The 26,330-nt window shown below is 43.8% G+C and overlaps 1 protein-coding gene across 4 annotated transcripts in view; it reads left to right on the forward strand.

Annotated features, from left to right (window-relative positions):
- LOC128764122 (cell adhesion molecule DSCAML1) overlaps positions 1-26,330 on the forward strand; it is an 87,412-nt gene that overhangs the window by 1,336 nt on the left and 59,746 nt on the right. For 2 of the 4 annotated variants that reach the window (XR_008415714.1, XM_053873585.1), the window contains exons 1-3: positions 5,872-6,095; positions 15,925-16,245; positions 22,137-22,283. Coding sequence is in view for 3 of the 4 variants with exons in the window: in XM_053873585.1 (XP_053729560.1) it covers positions 6,053-6,095; positions 15,925-16,245; positions 22,137-22,283 (511 nt within the window). In the remaining variant the exon portion in view is untranslated. Of the gene's footprint in view, positions 1-5,871; positions 6,096-15,924; positions 16,246-22,136; positions 22,284-26,330 lie in introns of those variants that run through there. The other 2 variants (XM_053873587.1, XM_053873586.1) reach the window with 2 other exon arrangements.

Raw genomic sequence — 26,330 nt, forward strand, 5'->3', positions numbered from 1 at the left:
ACTAATTTTGATATACCTAGTGTTTCTGTCATACTTCAGTCCAACTAATAAGTGACAGAAATACAAAGAAAACACACAACAAAACATAAAGGACCCCACACAGACACAATCTTTGACACAGTCACACACAACCGCTGTCCGGAAAAAAGGGGGAAGTGGGAGTAAGTGGTGCTTTTCTTCACTCAGCGCCTAATCAATCTATGGGAAATGTAAGCAAGTCGAAATATTATTATATAACTATATGTAATGTAACAATAATAGTCATATAATTTGTCATGCAAGGCATTTACAATGTGTAAGAGCAGATTGAACTAAACATTTTTCCATTCAATTGTGTAAAATATATGTGATTTACAAAGAAACAAACACAGACAGCAGCAATTCTATAACATAATTTTGAAAAAGTTGAAGACCAAGTTGACTAACTAAAATTACGCACCTTGTTTTAGAATGATTACATATTTTTGCTTCTGCCGAGGAGGTTGGGTTTTTGCTGAGAACTGGATTTCAATGAAATTGTCATGAAATGATTCCATTTTAATGGTGTTGTAGAACACCTTGTGGATCCTGCAGACTGAACCCAGCCACTGTCATCTTGCCCACTCTGTACTGTGGCACCCACTTGCTTGCTCGACTCCAACTGGGATTTGAAAGTCAATTCTGGAACGTTGGTGCCATCGATAATGTCAAAGATATTGCATGCACACAATGACATGGCTAAACACTATCGATAAAACAAATAAATGGGTGGAAAATGAGCTTCTTGGCTGAGGTCTGCGCACTCTTGGTGCTTTTCCATTATATATTAAATAAATGTATTCATTTTTATACATTTATTTGTTTAGAAATAAAATGACTGCTCAGTGAATTGAAATATACATTTTAAAATAGATTGTGTTTAAATATTGTGTTTATCGTGTTTATATCAAAATCCTCCAGTATAATCGATTACTCAATGTTGACTAGTGACATAAAAGCGTTGATGGAATGGTCGTGTACATTTTCATTTACAGCCACTGGTTGTCGCTAGATCTCTCTGACTGATATCTGCATGCCAGTCACAGCCCTCTCTCTCTGACTCAGGCGTAAATATCGGCTAATTTGCACTCACAATTATCGTCTTCCTCTCAGTGTGTTCATCCTTCCTCGTACTGCCTGCAACATTCCTTTGGAAGTCAGCTCCCTACTGAGAATGTTGACTCCTCTGCTCCAGTGGCCGCCATCTTGGAAGTCATGGTACTGCCCTGGCACGATGTGTTTCTCTCGACAAGCGTTTTGCGTCACTCCCCGACTCCGCTCTTTATTTATTTATTTTATTTTTTGGTCCCCCCCATCCGCCCCGTATCCAGCGCCGTCCTCCCTCTCCGCCATGCAAAGAGTCTCGTTAACAAATATGAGCGAGCAGAGAGGAACAAAAAGAGAAACGGAGCGATGAACCTCCATCTAAATGAGGGAGCCCCTCCACACCCCCCCTGCACATGCAGCCGACTCCCCTCACCCCACCCCCTTGTTATCCACCCTGGCGCATTTAAATAAATGAACACCCCTTGATGTCATGTGAGTTAGCGTATGTGAAAACACTAGCATATGTGGACGTGGAACCGTTTGTGCGCACCTAAGTGAACCAAAACTGCATGTGGCGTGCAGCGCCGGCGTGTAAACATATGCTCACACACACTCGCAGAAGGGACACACACATATCAGCCATAACTATCACGCATGCGCTGTAGAAGGCGAACATGGGCCATTGGTTGGCACCGGCTCGTTCATGTACTGCAGCTCGGTGTGATATTCATATTAGGCTAATGCAGTGTTTTACACATGCAGAGGCTTTTACCCAGGCGTGGGGGCTCGCTGAGCAAAATGGGATCTGCTGCTCGTACAAAACTTACGAGAAACTGTTTGGACCGTTTTATAAAGCCGTAAAGATCCATGCCATGTGACCTTGCGGCACTAATGCGTGCGCGCTTCACATTTCCTAATTCTGACCTTGTCGGGGTTCCGGTGAGCTGCAGGCTTTACATGAATGCTAGGTACATTAGCGCTAATATGATGGTAGCATGTATGCAGAGCCTGAGGGCAGCTGTGATTGTCTGAGCATTAACATGACCATTAGCTCATCCGCCTCATCGCTCCCCCCGTCCGCCCCTCACAACTCTCATTGTCGATGTTTTCATCATGCCCTGCCCGGCCATTTTCTCCCTTCAGTCAACAAACTCTTTTCCTCTCACTCATCTGCTCGCCTCCTAAATGATTCCTTATCTCCGGGCAACGCTGGAGATGAGTCACGTGACGAGCCGTGGCTCGGTGGCGGCACGTCCAGGGCACTGTCTCCGCTGACACTTAGTGGAGCTGTCTGGGAGCTGCTTGCCTTTCCCTGGCCTGGCTGGCTGGTCCAACTCAGCCTGTCAACCTCCATGATGATCACTGGCTGACATACAGTAGAACCTGCTTGGTGCTGTCAGGTCAACTTACATCAGCCTCTTAACCAGCTCGCAGCCGTGTCTTTTGCAGCCACTTACTGCGGCTGTACGTGTCTGCACTCCTGTGTCCGAGATACACATTTGACCCCCGCTGCCGTGACCATCAGGAAGCTTGTGACCAATTCATATTCCTCCAGCTTGAGTGGAAGCTTAACCTCAGCGCAAAAAAGTCAAAACCAAGTTCACCAGGAAACGTGTTTACCTGATTTTCGTGTGATGGACATTTGAATCTCACCTCATAGCGAGACACTGCAACTCACCAGTATAAGTTTTAGCTTGGGTTTCAGGTGATTCACCCTCACACGTCAACCACTGATGGTAAAACTCTTTCAAGCAACACAAAGTTGAGCTGTTGTTCAGAAACAGCATAACGCTTGTATGTTCCTGGTCACGTGTTTTAAACTTGAAAGTAAACACATGGTAATATTTAATATATTAAACCAAAGGTATTGAGCTCATGCAAGATGCTGATATTTTGTACATGTTAATGTGTTAAAAATGGTCAGACTTCACCTCCAACTTCGCCTCATAACACAAGAGATGATCTCATTTTTTCCTTAAATCACAAACACCCATCTACTTTTAACAGATTTCCTCCCATCTACAGTTTCCATTTTAATTGTTGACTTATATACTATTTGGGTTGATTAGCAGCGTAGTATCATGGGACTCGATATCAACACGGTGATCTTTGTGGGGTAAACTTTAAATTTCAGTAGTCAACTAAATGAGTGTAAAGCGGACTGTATTTGGCCCCCAGGTCTTTCGTTTGACAGGTAATTCAAAAGAGCCAGAGATGTTTATTCGGCTTGCTGAAAGTTTTATTTTCCCAGAATGCCTTTCTTTCATGACCTCAGACAATGAAGGCTGAGATGTGTGGTTACGTTTGGTTGTAGTGCGGCTGTAGTGCGGCTGTGGTGTGGCGCTGCTTGAGGCAGTTGAGTGGCAGTGATGATGATGCTCAGGTTTCCATCGGGAGTGGCTAACAAAGACAATGCTAGGTACAAGTATATCATGGGAGAAAGGTTGGGGGGGCCGGACTCTGGTGGCTGGGACAGGTGGAGAGGAGAGACAGGGAACATGTTGGATGAAGCATGTCAGAGATGGACGTACCAGGCAAAAGAAGGAGCGGATGACAACCACTTAGGTTTATGGATGTGATAAAGTAGGATATGAAGAGAATGCGCAAGGTTAGGTAATGTGGAGGAAACTGAAGACGAAGATTGTGCCATTTGTTTACATGAAAATTGTGCTCAAAGAACTACAGAATTATTTTTTGTGCTCAGGCTTTTCATCTCTTCAAAAAAGATTTGGATTCCACAGCTGCGTGTGAACCTGAAGGCAGTTTATTATGTTATTAATTTGTTGTAATAACACGCCACTGTTGCACAAAGACGGCAGAGAGACGGTGTTCTAAGTTGACTCTGTCTTTTGTGAAGACTTTTTTTTCAAAAACTATTTGTTTGATGGCTTGTGTCTTCGGTGTAAGCATCGCTCCGAAGGTGCTGGCAAGGAGGAGTCACATCACCCTGACTGGTGCTATAACCACGTCTAACATTTGCAGGGACACACACAGCGCGTGGTGAAATTGTGCACACAATGTATCTGTCCCTGTCAGTGTGCACGTTTATGGGTCTGTTTGACAGCGAGTGTGCGTGGGTGTGCGTACTTCCACCTGTTACATAATAGAGAGTGGAGGCAGAGTGTGCCGCCTCGTCTGCCACACAACAGCGGCTCTTCAGTGGGAGCAGCCTCCCTCAGCGCTTCTCCACAACCAGGCCTACTTTTAGATTCAACACTCCAACATCACATTCTTCCTTCGAGTGAGAACCTGATGGAGGACAATCATGTCAAGTAGACGCTGTTTGTCTGGGATTGATCAGATGCAATCCACACTTATTTGATACTTGGAGCCGCTCACTGAGTGGCAGAGATGTGAGGGAACCTTGTAGGAATCAAATGGCTTTTGTGCTTTCTGGAGAAATAATAAGCCCTTTGTTCATATCAATGGAAACACGACATAGTCCAGTCCACTCCAAGTCTCTGTTCTGTGTTAAGTATTGGTACATCTGTACTGCTGGAATGTGTTCGCTATCACAGACACCAGTTTTTTTTTTGTCACGGTGCTTGAACTCTGGCAGTTTAATATGTCTAACAGGAGTTGAATGAATGAATGAATGCGACTTAAGTTATTTAGTGCCTTTCTTACAGAGACATAGCTCATAGTGCTTTACACAAAGAAGGAGAAAGATGGACTCAACAACAGCAACTCGCACCAAACCAAGCGCTCCTGTCCCGTACATGTTCACTAGCGAGGGAGTTTGAGAGGACCTGTGGAAGCACCAGGGGCCACCTTCGGGGTCGCTGTGTCCAGGTGAAGAGTGGAAGGTTGCTTCTTCTATCACTCACAAACAGTAGTCTGTTGATTACCGTCGGGATTATAATCCAAAACCCTGTCCCTAAAATGAAAACCTGTGACAGAGGATGATCTTTTTCCTTTTTAAGTTTAACAGATTAGAAATGGTTAAAGACCATTTTAATGAAGTCTTTAAACAGTGGCATGTGCTTGTCTGAAAGGTTAAGTGGTCTAAGTAGACTCAGCTGGTGCAGGGACGCTGTAAGTGGCTCTTCTTCAGGTGCTGTCACTCTTATTGTCATGAAGATCTGAGCTTTCATGATGAATCCAGAAACCATCTGTCTGGATCCATGTGTAACCCAGGGATGAGGCTCAGCTAGACTCTGCCTTGCTGAAACGAAGAGGAACACTTTAACAGTCCAACTTACACACGACTATTCTGAGGCAAAACTCTAAAGGAAAGATCACTCTGCTTCAGGAATATATTGGGAGTCTGAAGTCATAGGTGAACAAAGCATCTAACAATATTGCTCTTTGTTCGGAAAAGCTTTCATCCTTTTTATGTTGATTGTTGGCGGTGGCATATTATTTTTCCTAGTAGTCTGATCGAGAGCCTTATGTACAGTCCAAAACCTCTCACATGACCCCTCATGACCCGCGCGATGACCTCATCTTCTGCGTACTTGGCTGCTAAGGAAACATCCGCAGGTGCGCGAGAAGTGCGCAACTTCATTTGCAAGTTAAATCTTCGCGCGTAACTTCCTCCAACGGCTGTTACCCAACTTAAAACACCCCACCCACCCACCCACCCCAAAAAAAACAAAAATAAAAAACCCAAAAAAAGATGACACCGTTATACTCTGACGGCGGGACGGGTCGAACCCTTGCCCCCGATCAGCGTGCGTAAAACACTGCTCCATCACTAGACGCCACTCTCCATCGCGGCGCAGCAGCAGGACGTCGGTGGGGGTGGAGCGACGACAACGCTGTCCCGGTAAGGGGAGGAGAGACGAGCGAGCAGAGGCGGTACTTTCCCCGCGGTTCGTTTCTCGGCGCTGGAGAGTGTGGGACCGGGGCTGGAGAGAGATCGCCGGGGAGATTCAGCAGAACCAGTCCAGCACGGAGCGTGGAGCCGGGCCGACTGCTGCGCCGTGCACTCTTCTTTTTGGGGGACTGCACACCATTCTTGTGAAATATTACTGCTTTTAATGGCATGTGGCTTGTAACTTTACTTCTGCTCTATTCTTTGCAAGAAGGTAGGTTGGAGATGCTTCTGCTATCTGGCATGCTCAAGTTGTTTATTTGCTGTCTGTCAGTGAGTTATTGATGGTCAGAAGAGCTCATAGCGATCAGCTTCTATTCTAACTTAAAAAAAAATGATTCCACGCCGTCCTTTCTTTTGATGTGTTGTTCTCAAATGAACAATCCCTTCGTCGTAGTTATATCCCCAACTGAGGAGTTTAAACTTCAATTTTGACGAGTCCTGCGTGCGAGCGCTTCATTTTGTGACTTGATGAGAAGAAAGAGGACATTTGCATTTTGCATGCTGATTGTGAAGCGCTGCTGAATATGGAGGCTGCTGCTGATAAAAATCTAGCGCGCGGATCCCCAAAGCCAGCCACCGTTCATGCGTGTTTACGCGTAAAAGTCCGCCGCACTCGGACTCTCGCATCTTGTTTTTTGACTTTCCCACACTTCAACATGAAGAAAACGAACAGAAGGCGGGATATTCTCGAGTTTAAGCTTCAGCTGCGTTTTGTATTGAGCTGTGATAAGGCGCGTAAACGCCATCAAGGGGTCAATAGATTTTATGAGATGGGCTTATTGAGCGCTGCCTTTTCATTTACAGATAATAGTCCCCGGTTGGATATTTATACAAAAACGCAAAACTCTTTATCACAGCATGCTTTCTTCCCCCAGCCGTGCCTTTCCTCGCATGCAGTGTGAGTTGTTCTAATTATTCATCCACCATTTTCTGTGGCTCCAGATTTCACTGATTGGCCTCGTTTTCTAGTGGACCCAATTTGGCGTATTAAAATGAGAATAAATCCTCTTTTTAAACTGATTTGGACCCCGCCGGGTTCGTGACAGTGTGACCCTGATACTTTTTCAGAGCATCCTTATACTTTTTGGTACTGGTCTGTTGCGCATGATTTGTCTTCTCCGACCATTTGATGGCACGGATTTTCTGTGGTTGTCTTCATTCGCTGGCCTTGGCAGTGCCCTCTGCCAGGCTGCAGAGGCGTTGAGGACCTGTCTGCTCTTTTTGTTGTCTGTAATTGGATTACAGGCTCTATTTTGATTATAGTCCTTGTACCGTGACTGAACAAGATAGTGCGAATGTGTGTGTTACGGCTGCTGGGGGGGGGGTGAGGGTCGTGGTTAGGAAGCGACCACTGGAGCGGAAAGAGTGCTTGAGATGGAAGAGATGTAGATTACGCAGTTAAAAAAAACAAACTTCCGAGTCGTCTCCACGCTATGTTCCAGTTCAAATGTTCTTTTCTCTGACAGTGCTGTTGTGATGATTATTTTTCAAGGGTTCATATGTGCTCATATGCATACACGCGCTGATGTGCGTGGATGCGTTGCTACTGCGTATTTTCCTTTCTCGGCCGCGCCTTATGAAATGCCACTCTTTTTAAAAACCTCAATTTCCCGATGAACTTGTCGGATTTCTGGCTGATATATCCTGGTTTGATTTTGTAGTTTTAGTTGGTCCAAGGCACACCTGCACTCCTGAGTGCGCAGAAAGAGGGGGGCTGCAGGGAGATGGATACAGATAAAAAGGGGTGGGGGTGTTGAATACATTAATTCTTCTCAGTCATGATTTGGGAGGCTGCGTGTCATTTTATGGCGTTACAATTAAGACGAACACCGCCGTGGATTCCGGGGGAATGCGTGTCTTTTTGGGGCCTCTCAGGCCAGAGCAGGGCCTGAAATATGTGACATGGCGGACATGATATTTTTATTGTATATTTTAGAGAAAAGATCTGACGTGTTGACGGGATGATTTCCTCTTCCTGTTTAGTTTATATGGGTCACTTTTGACATGTGTTTGTATGCGTCACCTTATTTAAAGTATGACGCGCCCGGTTGTTTTTAATCCTATTTTTTACGCCTTCGATAAGTTGTATTTTACAGGCGTTTTCCTCCCTCATTCATTGACAAGTGAGTCAAGGCCTCTAAATTCGTGCGCATGTCCAGTAATTGCAGTGTATGAGTCAGACTGGTGGCTACACCCGCAGATGCACTCGGAGATGTTGCGTCTGCTTGAGACTAACTGAGGAAGCGCCGCACCTTGTCACTGCGTTCTTAACTCATTTAAATTCGTCTGCGGCTCAACATGGTCAAAATGACCTCGAAATAAACGTATTTGTTTTAACTGACGGCAGGAATATCTTTTTAAAGCTCGCGACCAAGCCAAATTATTGTTTTATTAATAATGCAAGATCATTACAAAAACAATTAGAACGTGGAATGCCCCCGCGCGTGTTGTTCCTGCTGCTCCGGGTCCCACAGAGACCACACGGCTTGTCAGTTTCCTTGGAGAGGGAGACACACTATAATAGCTACATGTCACTCTCAGGTTAACTCACCTCCTTCACTCGTGCTCTGGCAAGCAAAGCCCTTATTCATTGTCAAGTGTTGGCAGTTGAATGAAGACGCACACGCACACACACACGTTTGTCATACCAGCTTTGTGGGGTCCGCTCATTGCCATAACCCTTTCCCCAGCCACACACCTTAAACCTGACCATCCAAAACAAGTGGCTAAACTTCATCAGCTCCCTTAACCAAGTGTAAACCCAATTATAATGACCAAGTTATAAAAGTCTTCATCCTCAAATGAGGCTTAACCTTGTGGGCTCCAGCAGAAGGGCCCCCAAAATTTGACCTCACTAGGATAGATATGCTTAAATACACACACACACACACACAAACATAACCACATTGGTGAGCAATGCTTTTCTGAACGACACAATGCTAGATGGTAACTTGTACAAAGACCGCTATCATCAAAAGCATATGGTCGGACTGGTTTATGAATGCATGACCAGTGATTTGTCAACTTGAATGTTGCTTTTGTGGACCCTTTAACTCCATGAGAAAGATACATTTTGGAGTCATGGCAAATCACATATTTTTGCTATGCTCATACATCATGTGAACCATTTGAATAAAGGTCACAGCTCTCTGTGTCTCCCTCCTCTCCTTAGGTCACGGGGTTCTAAAAAGGCTAATTTTCCATTACCTAGCTGCTTATCTCCTCTTCATTTGATTGACAGCTTTGAGGCATCGGAGAATCGTAGACGCCACATCTATCGGCCACTTTTGCTCGCTCAGAAACCAGACCTCAAGTCAGAGTAGAGTTGATCTCCATCCAGTTTTGTAGCTAAACCTCCTTTGTAGTCTAAAGAAGTGCTCCTCCCACTCCACCAACTGGCTCAGCTCAGCAAGCCTACTGATTCATATAGCTTCCCGCCACTCCGCGAGAAAACATGATATGCCACGAGTCAATTTCTTCCAAGTTATGACTCATATTCATTTGTTAGCTGTGCTTCTATGTGCCTGCTGTTTTACTACGATAGGGAACTGTGGCGCACACAGAGGATGTGGGACCCAGAAATTTCAGTTTTGCTGGACCTTTAATAAAATCCATCTTATTTTAGTGGCTAAAAAATAATGGTTCCCAGTGAAGCATCGCAGTACGTTTGTTTTAGTTTAAGTGCCAGAGATGTTCAATGTTGTCTTCAATATTGGCGGGAGTCTGAGGTTTTGTTCCCGACTGTGAGTAGTCAGTTGTGATTGGTCAGAAGTTGAGCCCACCCTTCCGTCACCGCTCAGCCACAAATGTAAATACAATGAATATGATCATGTTCAATGCCATAGCGACTGCTTACCGTAATTCCTTGGCTACATGATCTTTGCATAGTGAACTGTGTGTTTAATCCGCCGCCTCTGCGATGTGTGGTGAATTAACTCTGAGCTTCTCATCTTAAATTTGGACCGTGTGCATAGCGAAGGCTGGACGGCCACTAGGTGGAGTGGAAGTTTCTGAACATGGACGTCTTACAGATCTGACATTGGAAAATTCAATGGAATTCTGGAAATGTTGTTTGCGAGCTAGTATGCTGCCTTTTCCTTGTTTGCTTGGCCCACCAACAGTGACAAGTCTCATCCAGACAAAACACGCAACAAATAGTCTACGACTTCATCTCTCTGGACTTCAGCATGTCGCAGTAAAATAGTAACCTTCTTAGGTTTAATGTTAGCACCTCTGTTCTTTCCATTCGTAATAATTATCCCATTAATAGTTTTATTCATGGCAAAGATATAGTAGCTCAAGTTCATCTATCATTCCCTGCCTGCACCGCTCACAATGTGAATATTTATGCCCACATGTCAGGTGGTGACTATAAATCTCATTCTTTGAAGACAGATATGCGAATTGCCAAAAAGGCGGCAGAATATTTCACTGATGCTATATAAATGGAGTTTAGTGGTTGTTTACAACTCCCCCTCCACCTCTAGCACCCATTGCATTTATTCATGTGTGTGTCTGTGCATGGCTAATATTATACCATGCAGTACAATTACACACTTTATTTCCTTTTTGACTGCACACAAAGGCAGGGAGACACATTGTCATGCAGCTTCTAACGGATATCTCTATCTGGAGTCATTGTAAAGGGAACAAGCAGCGCCCTTTATCAAACACGATCGTATCTCTCGCCTTTTTAATGGTTCTCCATTTTTCTGTGGCATCACTGCGAATAGTGAATTGATACTGGCTTCAATGGTTCAACAGTCGCTCTGCGCCTTTATTTGTACACAGACGCTACATGGGAACATCTACTTGCTCAAGTGCAATTCAGATATATTTATGTGATTTGGTGTTTGGCTGGGCTCGAACGTGAGGGGAGCAAGAGGGATTTATAGCTCTGCTTTTCCATGCACGCGATAGCACCAATCTTTCCGTGTGTGTGTGTGTGTGTGTGTTTAAATGAATGTAGATGAGACAGAAAAAGCTGCATTATGCATAGCGGCTCACCATAGGCAATATCCTTGGTTCTCCAGCATACATATTCATACTGTATTTCATATCCACTGGAAAAACAGGAGAAAAGTGCAAATTGATTCGAGCACACAGCTGAGAAAATTTCGACTTTAAAAGACACACTATTGAAAGAAAAGGCTTAGAAAGACGTAACAGAAAGCGAAGGTTAAATGATGAATGGCCTGTGAAGGATATTTCGCGGTAATTCTCTTTGGCTCTGCTAATTGTAATCCTCCATTCACACCATTGGAAGGCAGACAGAATGCAGTAGGTGAGAGGATGAGTGTCGCTCCATTGGCCCTGCTGTTGTCTGCGAGCTGCCACGTGGGTCACTGAAGGAAAGCTGTCTGAGCTTGTAGGCTGCCTATCATGAAAAGGTTGTTGTCAGAGGATGAAGCATATATCAATGTAAAAAGTGCATTTGGTCTGTAAATCATACATTTCAATGAGTTCATTTGTTTTACACTGAGGTTTGCGACTTGGACGTTTACTCTTATGGTAACAATAACACATTTTACAATGCTTTTCCCTCCTTTTTTATTCTCTTGATCTGACATTTTTTGATTGTTTTTGCATAAAACGCTGACCGATGTATATCCAGCTACTTTATGTTCTCCCCGCGCAACTCTTTTTCAGCTTAGATACGAGGTTGTTGAAGAAGCCAAGACGTTCCTCGCAGCAGAAGCCTTCCGCCTTTCTGGGGAGCTGAAACTTTTATTCCATTTTTCATCTATGTCAGTGTCACTTTTGACTACTGAATTTGATTTGGTTTAACACCAAGTCTTTTGAGTCAAATATAGTTTAGTTTTAGTCCAGATTTTGTCATTTTTGTTAATTTCTGTCATCAAATTAACTAGACTCAGTTTAGTTTAAGTTGATGAAATATCACAAGATAATAACAAAAACTGCTGCAGATTTAGTCTATTAAGTTGATGTTTTAAAGGGTGATATGTAAAATCTACTGCCAATTTCTGAAAGTCGTGACGTTCACCCAGAATTGAATTGTAGAACGTTAAGGTATGGCAATTCACGTGATACTGTATCGCTGAAATTGGTTTTATTGTCTGCTACTGCCTCTTCCTTGATCGTAATGAATTCAGATTTTCTTCTCGTTCTTATTCGCCGAGGCAAATGTCAGTACATTTGGTCATTGCCTTCGACTGAATGGCTTTTTATTTACTGTCTAGTCTTAGTAAGAAAACAGTGGTTGACAGTGACGATGACACAAATGTTTCGCCAACAACACGAACACTGACCCACATCTGCTCGTATTTCCATTAACGGTTGATATCCTGCGGCAAAACCTGTTGAGGGTTGGTACTGTCGTGATCACACATGAGGCGTGGAGGAACACAACAGACCATTGTTCAGTGCCCAAGTCTGTATTCATGGCCACTTATATTTCCCACCTTCCCAAGAGACACGGAAAGCAAGCTTCAGAGGCGGGATTTCTCTTAGTCCTGGGTCTTCCTCGGGACTGGCTGAGAGTCCAGACACCCCTTCCATCAGTGAAAAGCAATTTGACTCCTACATGGTGAGCTTCGCTCTTTGGCCCAACTCAGTCACAGCTCAGATGACTCAGACTATTTTCTGATCTCACTGTCTTTTCTATGACCTGCCGTGGACAGGTGGCTGTGTAAACACTCGTCATGTGAAGAAGCATCTTCATGTTTGTCAGATGCTTGCAGCTCACTCTTGGCTCACGATATTGCCTCACCTGGGGAGAACACATAGCTGTCCTTTATGTCTGTGCATTGAACTGGAAAACCCTCCTGGATATTCAGATTTCCCCGACAGCTTAATTTGATCAATACACTCCAGTCTGGTACCTTGGAAATTACCTCAGGTGGTTTGGACATTTAACAAGGTTGGTGCACATCCACCTGGAGACCAGGACCGGGTCAGGAGGAAGCGGTTCTGGCAGGGTGGAGGGATGCTTGGGAGTCTCTGATGAACACGTAGGCGGAATTGCAAGTTGGTTCATAAGAGAATAGAAAAATAGTGGAAAGTCTTTCTCTCCTTTTGTCGTTAACTAGGTCACTGCAACAAAAATATCTTTCTGTTTACTCCTGTGACTCAAACTACTTTTAAAGACAGGTATTTTCAACCATATCATATTTCCTTTTTTAGTCTTCACCTCTCATAGTCTTGTGCAGCATTTTGAAAGCCATATAGGACTTGTCGTCGTGACTCTTTGCTGAGGTTAATATGTGAGCGCTGACTTGTTCATTTTATCTGCGTGTGTGTCCATAAATTCACTGATTCCATGAAGTCACACGGCCAAAGTGCCACATCATAAGCTGTGGGATTTTTGTCCTGTTTATCTTCATTTTAGGCGTTAATGGCAGCTATTTCTGGCTTCACTACAAGTTCTGGTTTTATCTAGTTTTGAAGAGATTATACAGTTTTACACCATTTAAACATTTGAAAATAAAGGTTACCAAAATGGAAATGAGCCTGTAAGGGTTTGATAACGTATAAAAATGGGTTGGTTTTGTGCTTCTTTTTTCTAGTTTTGTATTGTCTTATTTACTATTTTGAAGTAGAGTAGGTTCTTGCTTCTGCGCTCTCATCTCTGCATAAAAAATCAGCCTCTAAAAATAGCAGGTCAGTGTGACTGGTGTTATCTGCTAATAGTTTGCTCCACATTTTCTCTGTGCACAGACATGTCTCTGTGTAAATGAGTGTTGTTCGCCCAGGAGCACATTGTGGTGCTCTCCATGGTACTGAAAGTGCAGATCACAAACCCTGGCAGCCTCAGACGGTGATTGACAAGGATTCCAAAGGAGGAGTGTATTGAACTTGACCTGGATATTGAAAAGAGATCTTCAATTTTAGCTGTAAGGCAAAAGAGCAGTTATATGCAGCTACTTCTTGCAGTGAGAGAAAAACACAAAATGCCAGGTTGACTATTTCAATAGACTGAGGCCTCTAAATCTCCACGACCCCCCTGCTAACACCTCAACACCCAAACACTTACCCCGTCCTGTCAACAGATTACACTCCTGTTCCGCACATGGACGAGAACCGGGGAAGTGGGACTTTGGCCCCCACAGCACTGAGATTACAGGCTGGATTGACTGCCTGTGTGTTAAACGTGTGAGAAGATTAAGTGGGTTTATCTGTCCGTCTCACATACAGGTCGTGCTCAGGTTGTGTTGCCTGGGTGGCAGAGAAAGCATCAATTGTGCAACTTTGTGTTTTGCCTACGGCAACCTCTTTCAGTTTTAGAGTTTAGGACAGTTCTCCAGGGAAGTTTTGGTCAGTTTTACATGCTGCGTTGTAGTCTTGGCCACATGCTAACATGCTTGGAAACATGGATGAGAGCTCTCTATGTTTGGCAGGATAACACTCTAAACCTGTCAATAAGGCTGTTCCAGTTTTATCAATAAATATTAAGCTCATTAATTACATTTTTTCCTAACCATAGCTGTCTGTTGTAATTTAGTATTTATACATGACAACTATTGTAAAGTTTAATTGAAACTATGAATGGCCATCAACATTTAAGTGTAACAGCAATGTGGTGGTCTACAAAACAAGTGTGTGGTGACCTTTTTCCTTGCTCTTGATCCGCTCAAGTCTTTCAGTCACAGTTAAAAATGAAGACATGCTGACACATTGTAACCTTAGTTTAAAGAATACAACTTAAAAAAAAAACTGTTTCATTTTTGAAAACACATCTTAACATTTGCTACTATTTTAAGTACCAACAACTTGATGTTAAATGCTGAAATATCTATTTCATTATTGAATGTGTAAGACACAAGTCGCAGTAAAGGATAACTAATCGTGATTAATTCAATGCTTTTATATTCTTTAATTGATGTTTTTAATCATTTAAGCAGCGGAATACTGTGAAATGCTGTCTTGATTGTTAATCATACAATAGAAAAAGCCCATTTTGCCCTTTGTTTCATTATCACAAATGCGTAATGATATTAATAATTCAGACGGCAGAAGACATCTGATAGCATCTTTACATCACTGATGAGTCTGAGGAGACGCCCCAGCTCATTCAAACAGGGGGAGAATTAAATAGATAGGGCTAATCTGGGCATTGTTGACACAATCCAGAAAAAGGGATTAATTAAGTATCATTGTCTGAGAAGAAAATTCTCTGGCTGGAGGCGCAGCGTCTTCCCCTGGCCCCCAGCCAAGCTGAGCTCAGCACTTCTTTACACTCATCTGCACCCGCTTGCTTAATCTCCTAATACTAGCAAGCATGCATGGACCTGCGTCAACGCTTTTTGTCATTTAACCTGAAAGATTACATTTTTATTCTGTAGTAAATTGAATTACAGCTATACACAGTATATTCACATTCAATGTGAAGATGGGTAATGTCCTGAGACGGAGGAAACCTCGGAATCGATGCGTGGGCTCACAGGTTCCACCGATCCTCTGCAGTACATCCCACCCACACTTGTCTACAGACACAACCAGTCTGTTTAGCTGCAGCCTAATCTATCACGGATAATCTGCAAAAGACAAACGTGAACAAATTGGGAGATATAAGACACTATAGAGGATTATGTCAGGGCTGTCCAAACATCTTAGAAAATGTTGGAATATGGGTAAAGGTAAACACTCCGACTTGAAAATCTTACAAATGTATAAAAGTTTGGGAACACTTTTCAAGTCAATTGTAGCAAAAAGCTAAAGTATTTCTTGCTGAAATTTATATCTGAGGGTGACATGGCATGAAGGAAATTAATAGAAGCGACTCAGTTTTTAGGAATTAGCATCACCACTCTGTTGTGGGCCACATCACGATTTGATCCCATGACCTTATTCCTGTACACTGAAGTGTTGTGTACTATGCTGCCGAACCACAAACGCTGCACTTTATCAAGGAGGTGACCGAATCTGAATAATGGTTCTGTTTCATTGTTATTGGTACGGTGGCCACATCTATTTTACGGTGCAGCACACTCATTATTTTGACTGTTTGGTGAATCAATGTTGAATGTGTTTGTGTTGGGGAGCAGGTTCTAATGAACTGTCACTTTCTGTCCTCCCCACAGTCAACAGTGAAGATGTTGTCTCCACGCGACTGTACTTTGTGAACGCCTCCCTACAGCGGGTGACCTTCTCCAGCTCGGTGGGGGTGTCCCTGCCCTGCCCTGCGGGCGGCGCCCCCCATGCCGTCCTGCGCTGGTACCTGGCTGCCGGAGACGACATTTACGACGTGCCACACATCCGCCACGTGCACGCCAATGGCACTCTCCAGCTCTACCCATTCTCTCCCTCCGCTTATAACAGCATCATCCACGACAATGAATACTTCTGCACTGCTGAGAACCAGGCGGGCAAGATTCGGAGCCCCAGCATCCACGTCAAAGCAGGTGAGCGTGTCGCACTGCCCACCCGCGAGCTCAACTGTCAATGGGATTCAGTTTTGCTTTGTATGAAGTCGAACTCAATGAGGAATGAAGCACCTGTCTTGAACTAGTGTGGTGCATGGGTCTGTTTTTCCATGCAGTCCTGTACGCTGCACAGTGATGTTGGAATCATCTTTACTGTCATTTAATAGATGTAGTTAAATTGTGGTTTACGCTTTAACATGATTTTAATTATGTCTATTGAGGTCAATTTTATCTAGTCTGCACAGTGCTTAACACGTATAGTTTTCCCAAAATCAAATTGTATTCCAACTTGAAGTGCACCAAAAACTAGATCCCTCGCTGGTATCGGGGTTACTTTGTTCAAACGCTGTTGTATTACGTGGCGATCCTACACCGTAACGTTGACTTGGAAATTCCCCAAAATTGAAGGATCTGTGACAATTGTGTCATAAGTCACAGGTGAAGAGGTACGATGTGTGTTATGAAACAAACCACATGGATGAATAGTGCCAAAATTAGCTTTATATTCATTTTGTAACACATTTATTTTGTACTGCCCTTAACCTGGATGCTGTTGCTGGATTGACACCCATCCTTCACCGTAAAAGCATCCTGGTATACAACCCAGATGTGAATGTGCTTCCTTCTTTCCCTCACATTCATCATCTCGACAGCCAACGCTGATATTTCTTCTCCTCATTGATGCAGTAAAACCCAACATCCGGTCTCAAAGAGAGGCAGGTGGTGCTCTGACCCGCCCAGACTCACTGCCAAGGTGAAAGCTGGAGAGCAGAGTTGAGCACTGTTTGAAGGTGTTACTGCCCTTTTTAACGCACACTAACACACATCAAAAAGCTGTGCATGGGCCTGGATCAATGTAAATACAGCAGACTCACACTTGCGCGCTGAAACCCACACACAATCTCAGACGCTACACACTGACACGCACACCAGCCTGAGCGCGGCTCATGCCAGCACGCCTCCTGTCTCCCAGTCTCTCCATCTGTCCGTGGACTGGAAAGTCCCCTAACTATGCACACACACGTATATGAAAACACAAAAACACACAGGCGCACACGCAGAGCCATTTTTCGTCAAGCTGGCTCTTGGTGTCTCGCTGCCAGCTCTTTGTCATGGTGTTTGGCAGGAACGCTTTTGGAGAGTCAGCTACTGAGAAAAAATGAAAAAAACATTTTAAACCCGGCAGACATTTTGAATCTGCGACGTGTGCTCAGCAATTTTTTAGACGTTCATGGAAATGACAATTATTCTTCCCAACTTCTGCCAATTTTTCCTCCACAAACGCGCCAAGGTGGCTGTTTTCCCTCCGCAGAGAAGCCCGATCCCTCCGGTGCGAGTCTGACCTTCCGGCGTGCCTCGGTGTCGGGATGACCTTCCCTCCAAATAATTACAACAATTAATCAATTAAATGCTGAGGCAACCACAACTCAACGCCTCCATAGCCGACTCCGTTCACATGCATGTGTGCGCACCTCATTACCTCGAGCATCCCAACACGGCGCACAATCACTTCCAGCTCACACACACAACCCTGCCGTTGCCATTGGTGACAAAGCTCTGTGGGTGTGTCACTCCCCGTCTCAGGTGGCACGGGAGAATGGTGGCAGCTGACAGCTCACAGTGTCACCCCCGAAAAATCTGCCCCACCCCCACCTTGCTCCTGCTGTTCGGCTGTCATTCCTTCTCCCTCCTCTTTCGATACCTGGCCTTTATTTTAACACCTGACTCTGTAGTCTGATAGCTCAAAACCTCCTTTGTTATCTAGCTCACTTGCGGTCAACTCTTTTGCTCAATGTGCTGATGGGTGTTTTTCTTCGCTACCCAGCAGGTTATTCAGCCTTCTTTTTTCTTATGCTATCTAACTCATATGTTGGAAACTAGTTGCCATTGAATGTTTATTTCTCAGATGAATCTCCCCTAATGTGAGTGTAGAGATCGACACACAATCACTCAAACACTAGATTCACAGACATGTTTTGTTCTTAAGACAAACCAACATTACATGGAAAATAAAATGTAACACACCCACCCCAACCTCAAACTATCATTCCTTATCACTTGTTTCTTTTATTTTAAACCGAATCTCAATCTAAAATATCTCTCGATTGAGTCTTTTTCCAAGTCTAAGTTCCTCACAAGTTTCTTGTCCACAGACCCCATCCATCTCTGGCATATACAGTGAGACTGATCATCTTATTTTCTGGAGCTTCATTGTGCCACCTTCTTATGATGATGTGCTGCAAAACTGTGCCCAGCTCATGTGAGAACCAATGTACACACCCCAGTATCATGAAACCAGCGCGTCGAAGATTTTAGTCCAAATTGTGCATGAACTTTGCTAAGTGAAGAAGCCACCATTGTTTCATGGTTTTAATAAGTGTTTTGAATTACATAACGCATTTTGTGATGTAAATAGAAATGCTGCAGTCTTTACTTAGCCGCATGGCTAACACTTACCTGTAGAATTAGCCTTTAATGTTAATTTCACTGCTGGGACTATGGCCTCAATGTACATGCGTTTTTTTAAAATAAAATTTGTCATGTAAAAATCACGATTCATGACACCCCGTAACGCTTACATATTGCATGCTGTTGCAAAGACACAGAGTGGCATCAGTCACACTCACACATAATTGATAGAAACTGTTGAGAATTTCATTATTTTTAAGCTTTTCTAGTGGATAATGTTGCTAGCCGCTGCCACCATGTAACTCAGATTGGTATCTTAGTATAACACAGAGTGTTTCTTTCAGTCACCAATTAAATAACAAACCTGTATTATTTTAATATCAAGCTGAGGACATTTTAAGACAGCAGTGAATGTTTTTTAATAGATTTCTGCAATATGTCTCAAGTCGAAGTGTTTGTTCTGGTGTGGTTGACAAAGAATGACCCGAGGGTCGCAGTAAAAAGGACAATATGTATTTCTCCTAAGAAAAAAAAAAGAATATGCAATGTGGAAATTGCAGCGATTTCGTAGTCTGTTTCAGTTTAGTTTCAGAGACCCACACCAGATTCAAGCGGTTGCTCCAGAATTCTCTTTTCATACGTGTTTGAAACGAAAAGTTTCTGCCCCTGCCAGAAACGTTCAGACCAAATGCCCACTATCTACGACATTTGTCTGTCTTTCTCACTCTACTCCTCTGTGTTTTTGCCGTTCTCGTAATGAATAAGTAAATGCAGTATTTGGTTTCCCTGTCGTTAATTATTGAAGCGACAGTGATACAGGACTCGCCTCCCAGTGCGCCCAGTGCACCACAGCCATGTATTCGCTGGTTCCTAGGCAACCGGACTGCATATAGTCAGGCATCAGTAACATCCTAATGATTCTGCTGCGTATGCGATGAGAGGCAGTGCAATTTACACATAAATCACCCAGACTACCATTTGCATCCCATCACAAAGCTTGGAAGAATGAATGTAGAACGTTTTTTTTCTTTCATGAGGTATCTTCAAATGACATCGCTATCAACAACATATTCGTCTAATCTGAGCTTGATAGATGACGCGACTCAAGGACACGAGGCGGTTGTTGGGATGCAATATTTGTGAATATTGGAGGCGGAGGTCAAATCTCAGGACAGTGAAACCTAATAGGACGTTTACTCAGTTCTCGCCTGCCCCCATTGAAATGACATATGGCGGTTGTCATTGTTGCACCAAATCTTTACAAGCTGTCAAGCTGATTTTAAACACTCTATGAGAAGCTCAGTGGCCATCGGGGATTTGCTCTGCTATTGATGAGAGCCAGCAGGGTCAATCAGAGAGTAAATAAATGATTGAAAGAATTACCTCAGCCTCAGCGGCGAAGGCTACTCAGTCAATCGCTGCTATCGATCGGCAGGAAGAGGGCATCAATGAGTAGCAGCGGCTCTTAAATGAAGAGTTAAAATGGAGGCTTGATTGGAATTATTTGTCCGTCAGTTCTCTGATATGTTTGCAAATGAGAATTCAACTTACATTAGTGTCCTATGTGTCATGTGGCTGCAGACACCCCAAGTGTTGAGTCTGACTGTCACTGGCAGTTACATTTCCTCTTCATTTACGCATGCAATATCGCATTTATACTTCTAGCAATTCATAAAAACCCTTTATCATTCCTAGTTTTTTTTATGAATTTGCTGGTGATAGTGATTTGTAGTGTGAGTAAGGAGGAGGTGGAGAAGAGGAGTGTTGAGTCAGTAGATAAAAATGTCTGTGACGGTCTGGAGGGAGTGAAAACAATTCAAGCATTTGGGATCAGTCATGCAGAGGAATGGACACACAGATCAAGTAAGATGAAGAAGAGAGTGCAGGTAGGGTGGAGAGCTATAACAGAGAGTGGTAGCGATTGTGACGGTAGTGAGATATGCCGTGGTGAACAGACAAAATGACCAACACATTCTCCCTGACTGGACCTATCACTTTTACTCCAAGGGGCCCAGAGAAGACAGTTTTCCACGTTGAGGCATTAGTAGCGATGGGCTGGTGAGGCTTCATGAAACAGTGTCCTTATTTTCAGAGAGCACCAGATGGCGCTCTCTGCTCTAAAATCCTTGGAATTGAAGAAACTTCACCTAATTTTTACCTATTTCACCTATTTTAGCAGCGCCACCTACTGAGCTCTAAAAATAAGGACACTGTTTCATGAAGCCTCACTGGCCCATCCCTAGTCGTGGTCAATATGTTACGCCTGAGGAGTGAGAATGTGTTGAAAGGACAGGAAGCAGAGTTGGAGGTGTTAGATATGATGATACGAATGTTGTATTTGGGATCATTTTAATGGACATTCAAGACAGTTTACATCCATGTACAAGTGTAAAAGAAGCTTAATGTTTTCTTGAACTCAGCAATAGATAAAACAGATGCCAGATGTTGGTCCTCTCATAATAATACTAATACATTGAATTTATGAGCACCGTTGGATAATTTCACCAGTCGATGTAGACAACAATGAACAACAGTCGTGTTAAAAAGACATAACACATGACTGTTTTGGTGAAATCCCCTCCACAAGGACATTAGCTTTGAGTTCTGGTGGCAGTGGAGGCTGGCAAAAAGCAATATTAATGACCGAGGACACTGGCCTTCAGGCGAGACGTTAATTATATCACCGGAGAGCTGGTAGAGTGGGTGCGCACCCTGGAGGGCGGAGCCACATGTCTCAGTCTATTTTGCGTTACACCATCATAGCTGATTTTTAGCGACGTGACGCTTGCTGTGACCATTTTTCTTGACGCCAATTCCTTTACGCGAGAATAAAAACAGATCATTTTGACTTGAAGTTACTGGAGACCCTTTCTCCACCAATAACGTGTCCATTTTGAACCCGGATCACAAAATGATGTTGAAAGGCGTGTTCATTTGTTCGACTGTTCAGTTGAAGCTGAATGAATGTTTCATTTGAGACACTTTGTAACTTCATGCTGGTTTGTAGACACAGTTCTTTTAGCCACAGGCTACTGTTTTCGCCATTAAGCCTCGACTTAATCGCTGGCACTGACATGCTGCCTTCTGCTAGTAGTGTCATGTGCAGAGTGTGTGTTTTTGATGGCTGGCGCCTGCATGTGACGGCTCCCCTCGGCCGTGAGCAAAGCGCCACTCCTCGCCGTCTCATAGCATCTGTGCTGTTGTTCTCTAAAAGGCTAAGAGCTACTCGCTGTGCATCCCCTTCAACGCAGCTTGAGTCAGGCCTTCTTAATATGAGTCCCCCATTAAACAAAGATGAACTTGGTTGACCGAATCCAACACTTTTTTGGAGTGTTATATCATAATGTATTGACTCATATTTAGGATTTCCTGCCATCTGTACCTTGCCTTTACATGTTTGCTGTGTCTTGGCTTGTTTGTGTGCCTTCGCATTGAAATCCCTCATCATCTTCCCCCCTCAGTGTTTCGGGAGCCATACACGGTCCGAGTGGCTGACCAGCGCTCCATGCGAGGAAATGTCGCCGTGTTCAAGTGCCTCATCCCCTCTGCCGTCCAGGAGTATGTCAGTGTGGTTTCCTGGGAGAAAGACACCGTCTCCATCGTCCCAGGTAAGACACGTCTTCAAACTTGTCTCTCCCCTGCACTGCTCTCTCTCTGCTCAGTCAATACATATATATTTTTTTTACATATAATGATATATAATGACACTGTTTTTGTGGTGTTTTGGGACAAGTCGGATGTTGACAAACAAATGTGTTGGAAGTTCTGATGACCTGATGAATTATATCAGGTTTCCTCCTGCATGTGAGGAAACAGCCGTCCGCCAATGTGTCAGTGGCGGTGTTACACTGTTAACATTTGATCTACGGAGCGCTGGCAAATTGTCTGGTATCAGATGAGACTGTTAAGGTCAGATGATATGTTTTGCTCTCTGTGCCCCTTATCTTGCTCTCTGATACCGAGCACCTCTTTTATCTGTCAGCCGCGCGTGAGTGTGTATTTATGTGCCTCTTTGTGTGGTGCTGTCCTTCATACGGCACGATCATTGATCCAGTGTGTGTGTTGCCGTGTGTGCGTGGACGCGTGTGGCCTAAGGGGGGTTTCCAGTCTGGATCGATAAAGCTTGCTGTTGGATTCCCCTCTCTCTTGTCATGGATCCCTCAGTGTGAGTGGTGAGACTGGGCCAGTCTGTTTGACAGATAGCTGGTCGTGCCCGTGTGTGTGCGCGTGTGTGTCCGGGTGTATTTGTAAAAGCTGCTGTATTGTGGCCGTGGGCTCCATGGGAGTCTGTTATTGATCAACTAATGGACATATTCACGACAACATTCACTTATGAACTAACAAAAGCAGCCGTGTGGGGATGCATTCACACACACACACGCTCACGCTCACACACACATAGGCATTAACAGCTTCACATATTTCAATTAATATATCACATTAACTAATTGGTAAGAAATATTTGAGCATTGATCTCATCTAATTTGGATTAAACCAAATCTCAGTAATAGTGGTTTTAGAATTGCACCTAAAGATACATGACGTTGAGGTAGTGATGCCATTTGTTCATGTTGAAGCCATTAATGGTCTGAGTTTTATTTCCTTATCTGAAAGAAAGTCTTTGCATGCCATGGTTCAGACATCCATAGAGCACCCAGAGATGTGTGCATTTAAAACAAAATTAAACATTTAGAAAGAACACAAGTTACATTTACTGTTGTATATGATAAGTAGAATCCAAAACATGGTGCTTTACAGGATTTAAACATGGCAATATTGTTCACAAATTCATCAAAGGCTTCCGCAAATTCTTCTAACAAATTAAAACATTTGAGCAACAGTGATGAAATTTAATGGTCAATATTTACAGCAGAATGGTAAGAAAAACTACAAAATAGAAGATGATTTCTACATTATCAATTTCATAAGTTGTGGGATGACAAATTGAAGGGTTCAATGTGGCCCCGGTTTCATGCCATTATATATATTGTTGTCACAATGAAATTTCACTTCTCAAAAGTATATTTTTCCATTTAACTGTCTATGATTGTGGAACATATTCATGTCAATCTGTTGAGGGAGGAAATATGAGTTCTTCAAGATGAGTCTGAAGTGCACAGTTGTTTTCCATCTTCATCGCTGCTTTCAAACTCACTGAATGGAACTTATTAGTAACACAGGCTTCTTTCTCTTCTCGCCGTCTTGGCATTTTTGGCTCTTTGCCTTCTCTGCCTCACCCCTGGTACAGACTGGCAGCCTGTGCCGACACAATACACACCCAAACTCACTCACAGTCACAGAAGTTGGTGGCCCTTTTTTACACAGCCAGACATTCCATCAGTCAAGAGGCACCAGAGGTTGGGTTGTTGTGTCATCTATTATTGACGGTGCCTTCCAAGGTGTGCTTGACAGCATGACACATGTCACACAAACACTGGTCAGTCGTGGGGAGTTTGAATGTGCCGTGATGAAGAGGCAGTGGTGTGTTTACTGACAGCTGCCCTCACTGTCAGACGACCCCGCCTGGTTGTCCTGTCACTATTTGACGGCCAAATCTGTTTGCATTGAGCAGCCATGTAGTGACGTGCGTGGGGTTGGTATGACAGATCGTCGCGCTGCGAGTAAGGGAGAGGTGCAAACTAGCTGCCTCTCCTCCCTCCGCGGCTCACCTCCCCTCCTGTGCTATCTCGCCATTTAATTGACGGTTTGCTGCTGTTGCTGATGCTAAGAACATTTGCATTTGTATGCTCATCACTTAGACCGGAGACGATGCCCTGTTGATGGACGTGTATGAGGGAACTTTGGAGTTTGCGTGCGTGTGTGTGTGTGCCTTCAGTAAGTGCTTAAAACAATGTGAGTTTTATCTGGTTGCCATGGTAATGGGTGCGAACTGACGGGCAGAATGAAGAAGGTGTGAGGATGCATCGCTGCCTGATTTTTATTAGCGCATCATCACTGCTGCGCACACACAAACACGAATCATCCTTGTGGGGACCGCTCATTGCCATAATGCTTTCCCCAGCCTCTCATCCTTAACTTAACCATCCAAAACAAATGGCTGAACTTAACCAGGACTCTGAACCAAACTTAATTATGGCCTTGTTGTTTTGAAGTGTTCACCCTCAAACTGAGGCTTAACCTTGTGAGGTCCAGCAAAAGGGCCCCACAAAGACATAAGGGCCTCACAAGGAGGTGTTTAAACTGAAATTGATTTCATTGAATTCACGAGGATTGATATGCTTAAACACACACCAAACACAGATTTGTATTTCTGTCTTTGTGAGGACCTCTCACTGCCATCATGCTTTCCCAAGCCTCTCACCTTTAACTTGATGATGAATGATGATGATGACAAATGGCTAACCTTAACCTGGACTCTGAACCAAACTTGAACCTCATTGTATTGACCCAGTTGCCTTGAAGTCTTCATTCTGAAATTGAGGCTTAACCTTGTGGGGTCCAGCCAAATGGTCCCCACATTGGCATAAGGTCCTCACAAGGAGTGTTTGTCAATAATTGGTCCCCACAAGTAAAGGTCAACCAGACACACACTCATGCACAGAGCAGTTGTTTTTATTCAGGTTTTGTTATGAAGTCTGCTTATTTCTTTCACTCTCTATGACATTAAAGTAAGAAAATGTATTTTAGAAAAGTGATGTAGATCCGGTCTGGTTATATAACCAGATTTAGGGTAATAAAAAGTCAAGTCAATCAAAAGTGTGACCAGAAATGTAATGAATTATGATGTGACCCCTGTGAAAAGGTTTGGGTTTCAGGTCCTGACTCACTTATAACATAATGGCTGACTGAGCCAGGATTGATGGATGAAATGATAAGGTGGTGAAAGCAGAGGAGTAATGTGTTTTTAGGCATTGATTGTGCCTTTGTTTTAACACACACAAGCACACCCTCACTTCCACTTCGCTGCCACTTCTGTCCCAGTGTCCATTTTGCAGCCACTCTGCAGAGACCCTCTAGTAGTCCCTTTATATACTCCTTTTAACTTTCTCTTCCACTTCCCTTTCCTGTGGCAACTATTAAAAGATGAAGCGACAAAGCATCGCTGTTTCCTTCCGCTTCGCAAGACAATAAAGTTGACAACAGATAGATGGCACAAAAAAAAATGCACAATAGGCAAAAAAGATCGGCAAAGTGCCACAAAAAACACAACTTGCTAAATTATGCAGATGGCAAAGTGGACAGTGGATGGATGATAGAAGGAACCGGAGCGATATACGAGGTAGAAGAATGGCAGATGGACGAAGAGAAAGAGGTGTGTGTGGCGTTTTTGTGCTGTCACCAGCACCCTTGGGAGACGGAGAAGGCAGGGGCTTTAAAGCCCCTGTGTCCTGCCATTAAAGATGCATCTGACAAGTTCCTAATGCCCACCTTCTCCGTTCCATCTCCACTGACTCTATTTGTCCCGGCTACCTTCATACACTCGCACACGCCCTGCCGTGCTGGTCCGCAGTGTCAGGGGTGGGAACCAGGGCAGTCAGGGGTTGTTCTGGGGGGAAATGAGTGGTGTTTACTTATTAATGTGTGTTTATAAGCTGCTGAGTGTGTGTGTGTCTGTGTGTGTGAACCTGGCAATGATGCATGGTAGGTGGGTTATTTATTCAGCGCTTGTGTTTGGATGTTTTACAGAGAGAACA

The sequence above is a fragment of the Synchiropus splendidus genome, chromosome 8, assembly GCF_027744825.2.
Source record: "Synchiropus splendidus isolate RoL2022-P1 chromosome 8, RoL_Sspl_1.0, whole genome shotgun sequence".
Lineage (NCBI taxonomy): Eukaryota > Metazoa > Chordata > Actinopteri > Syngnathiformes > Callionymidae > Synchiropus > Synchiropus splendidus.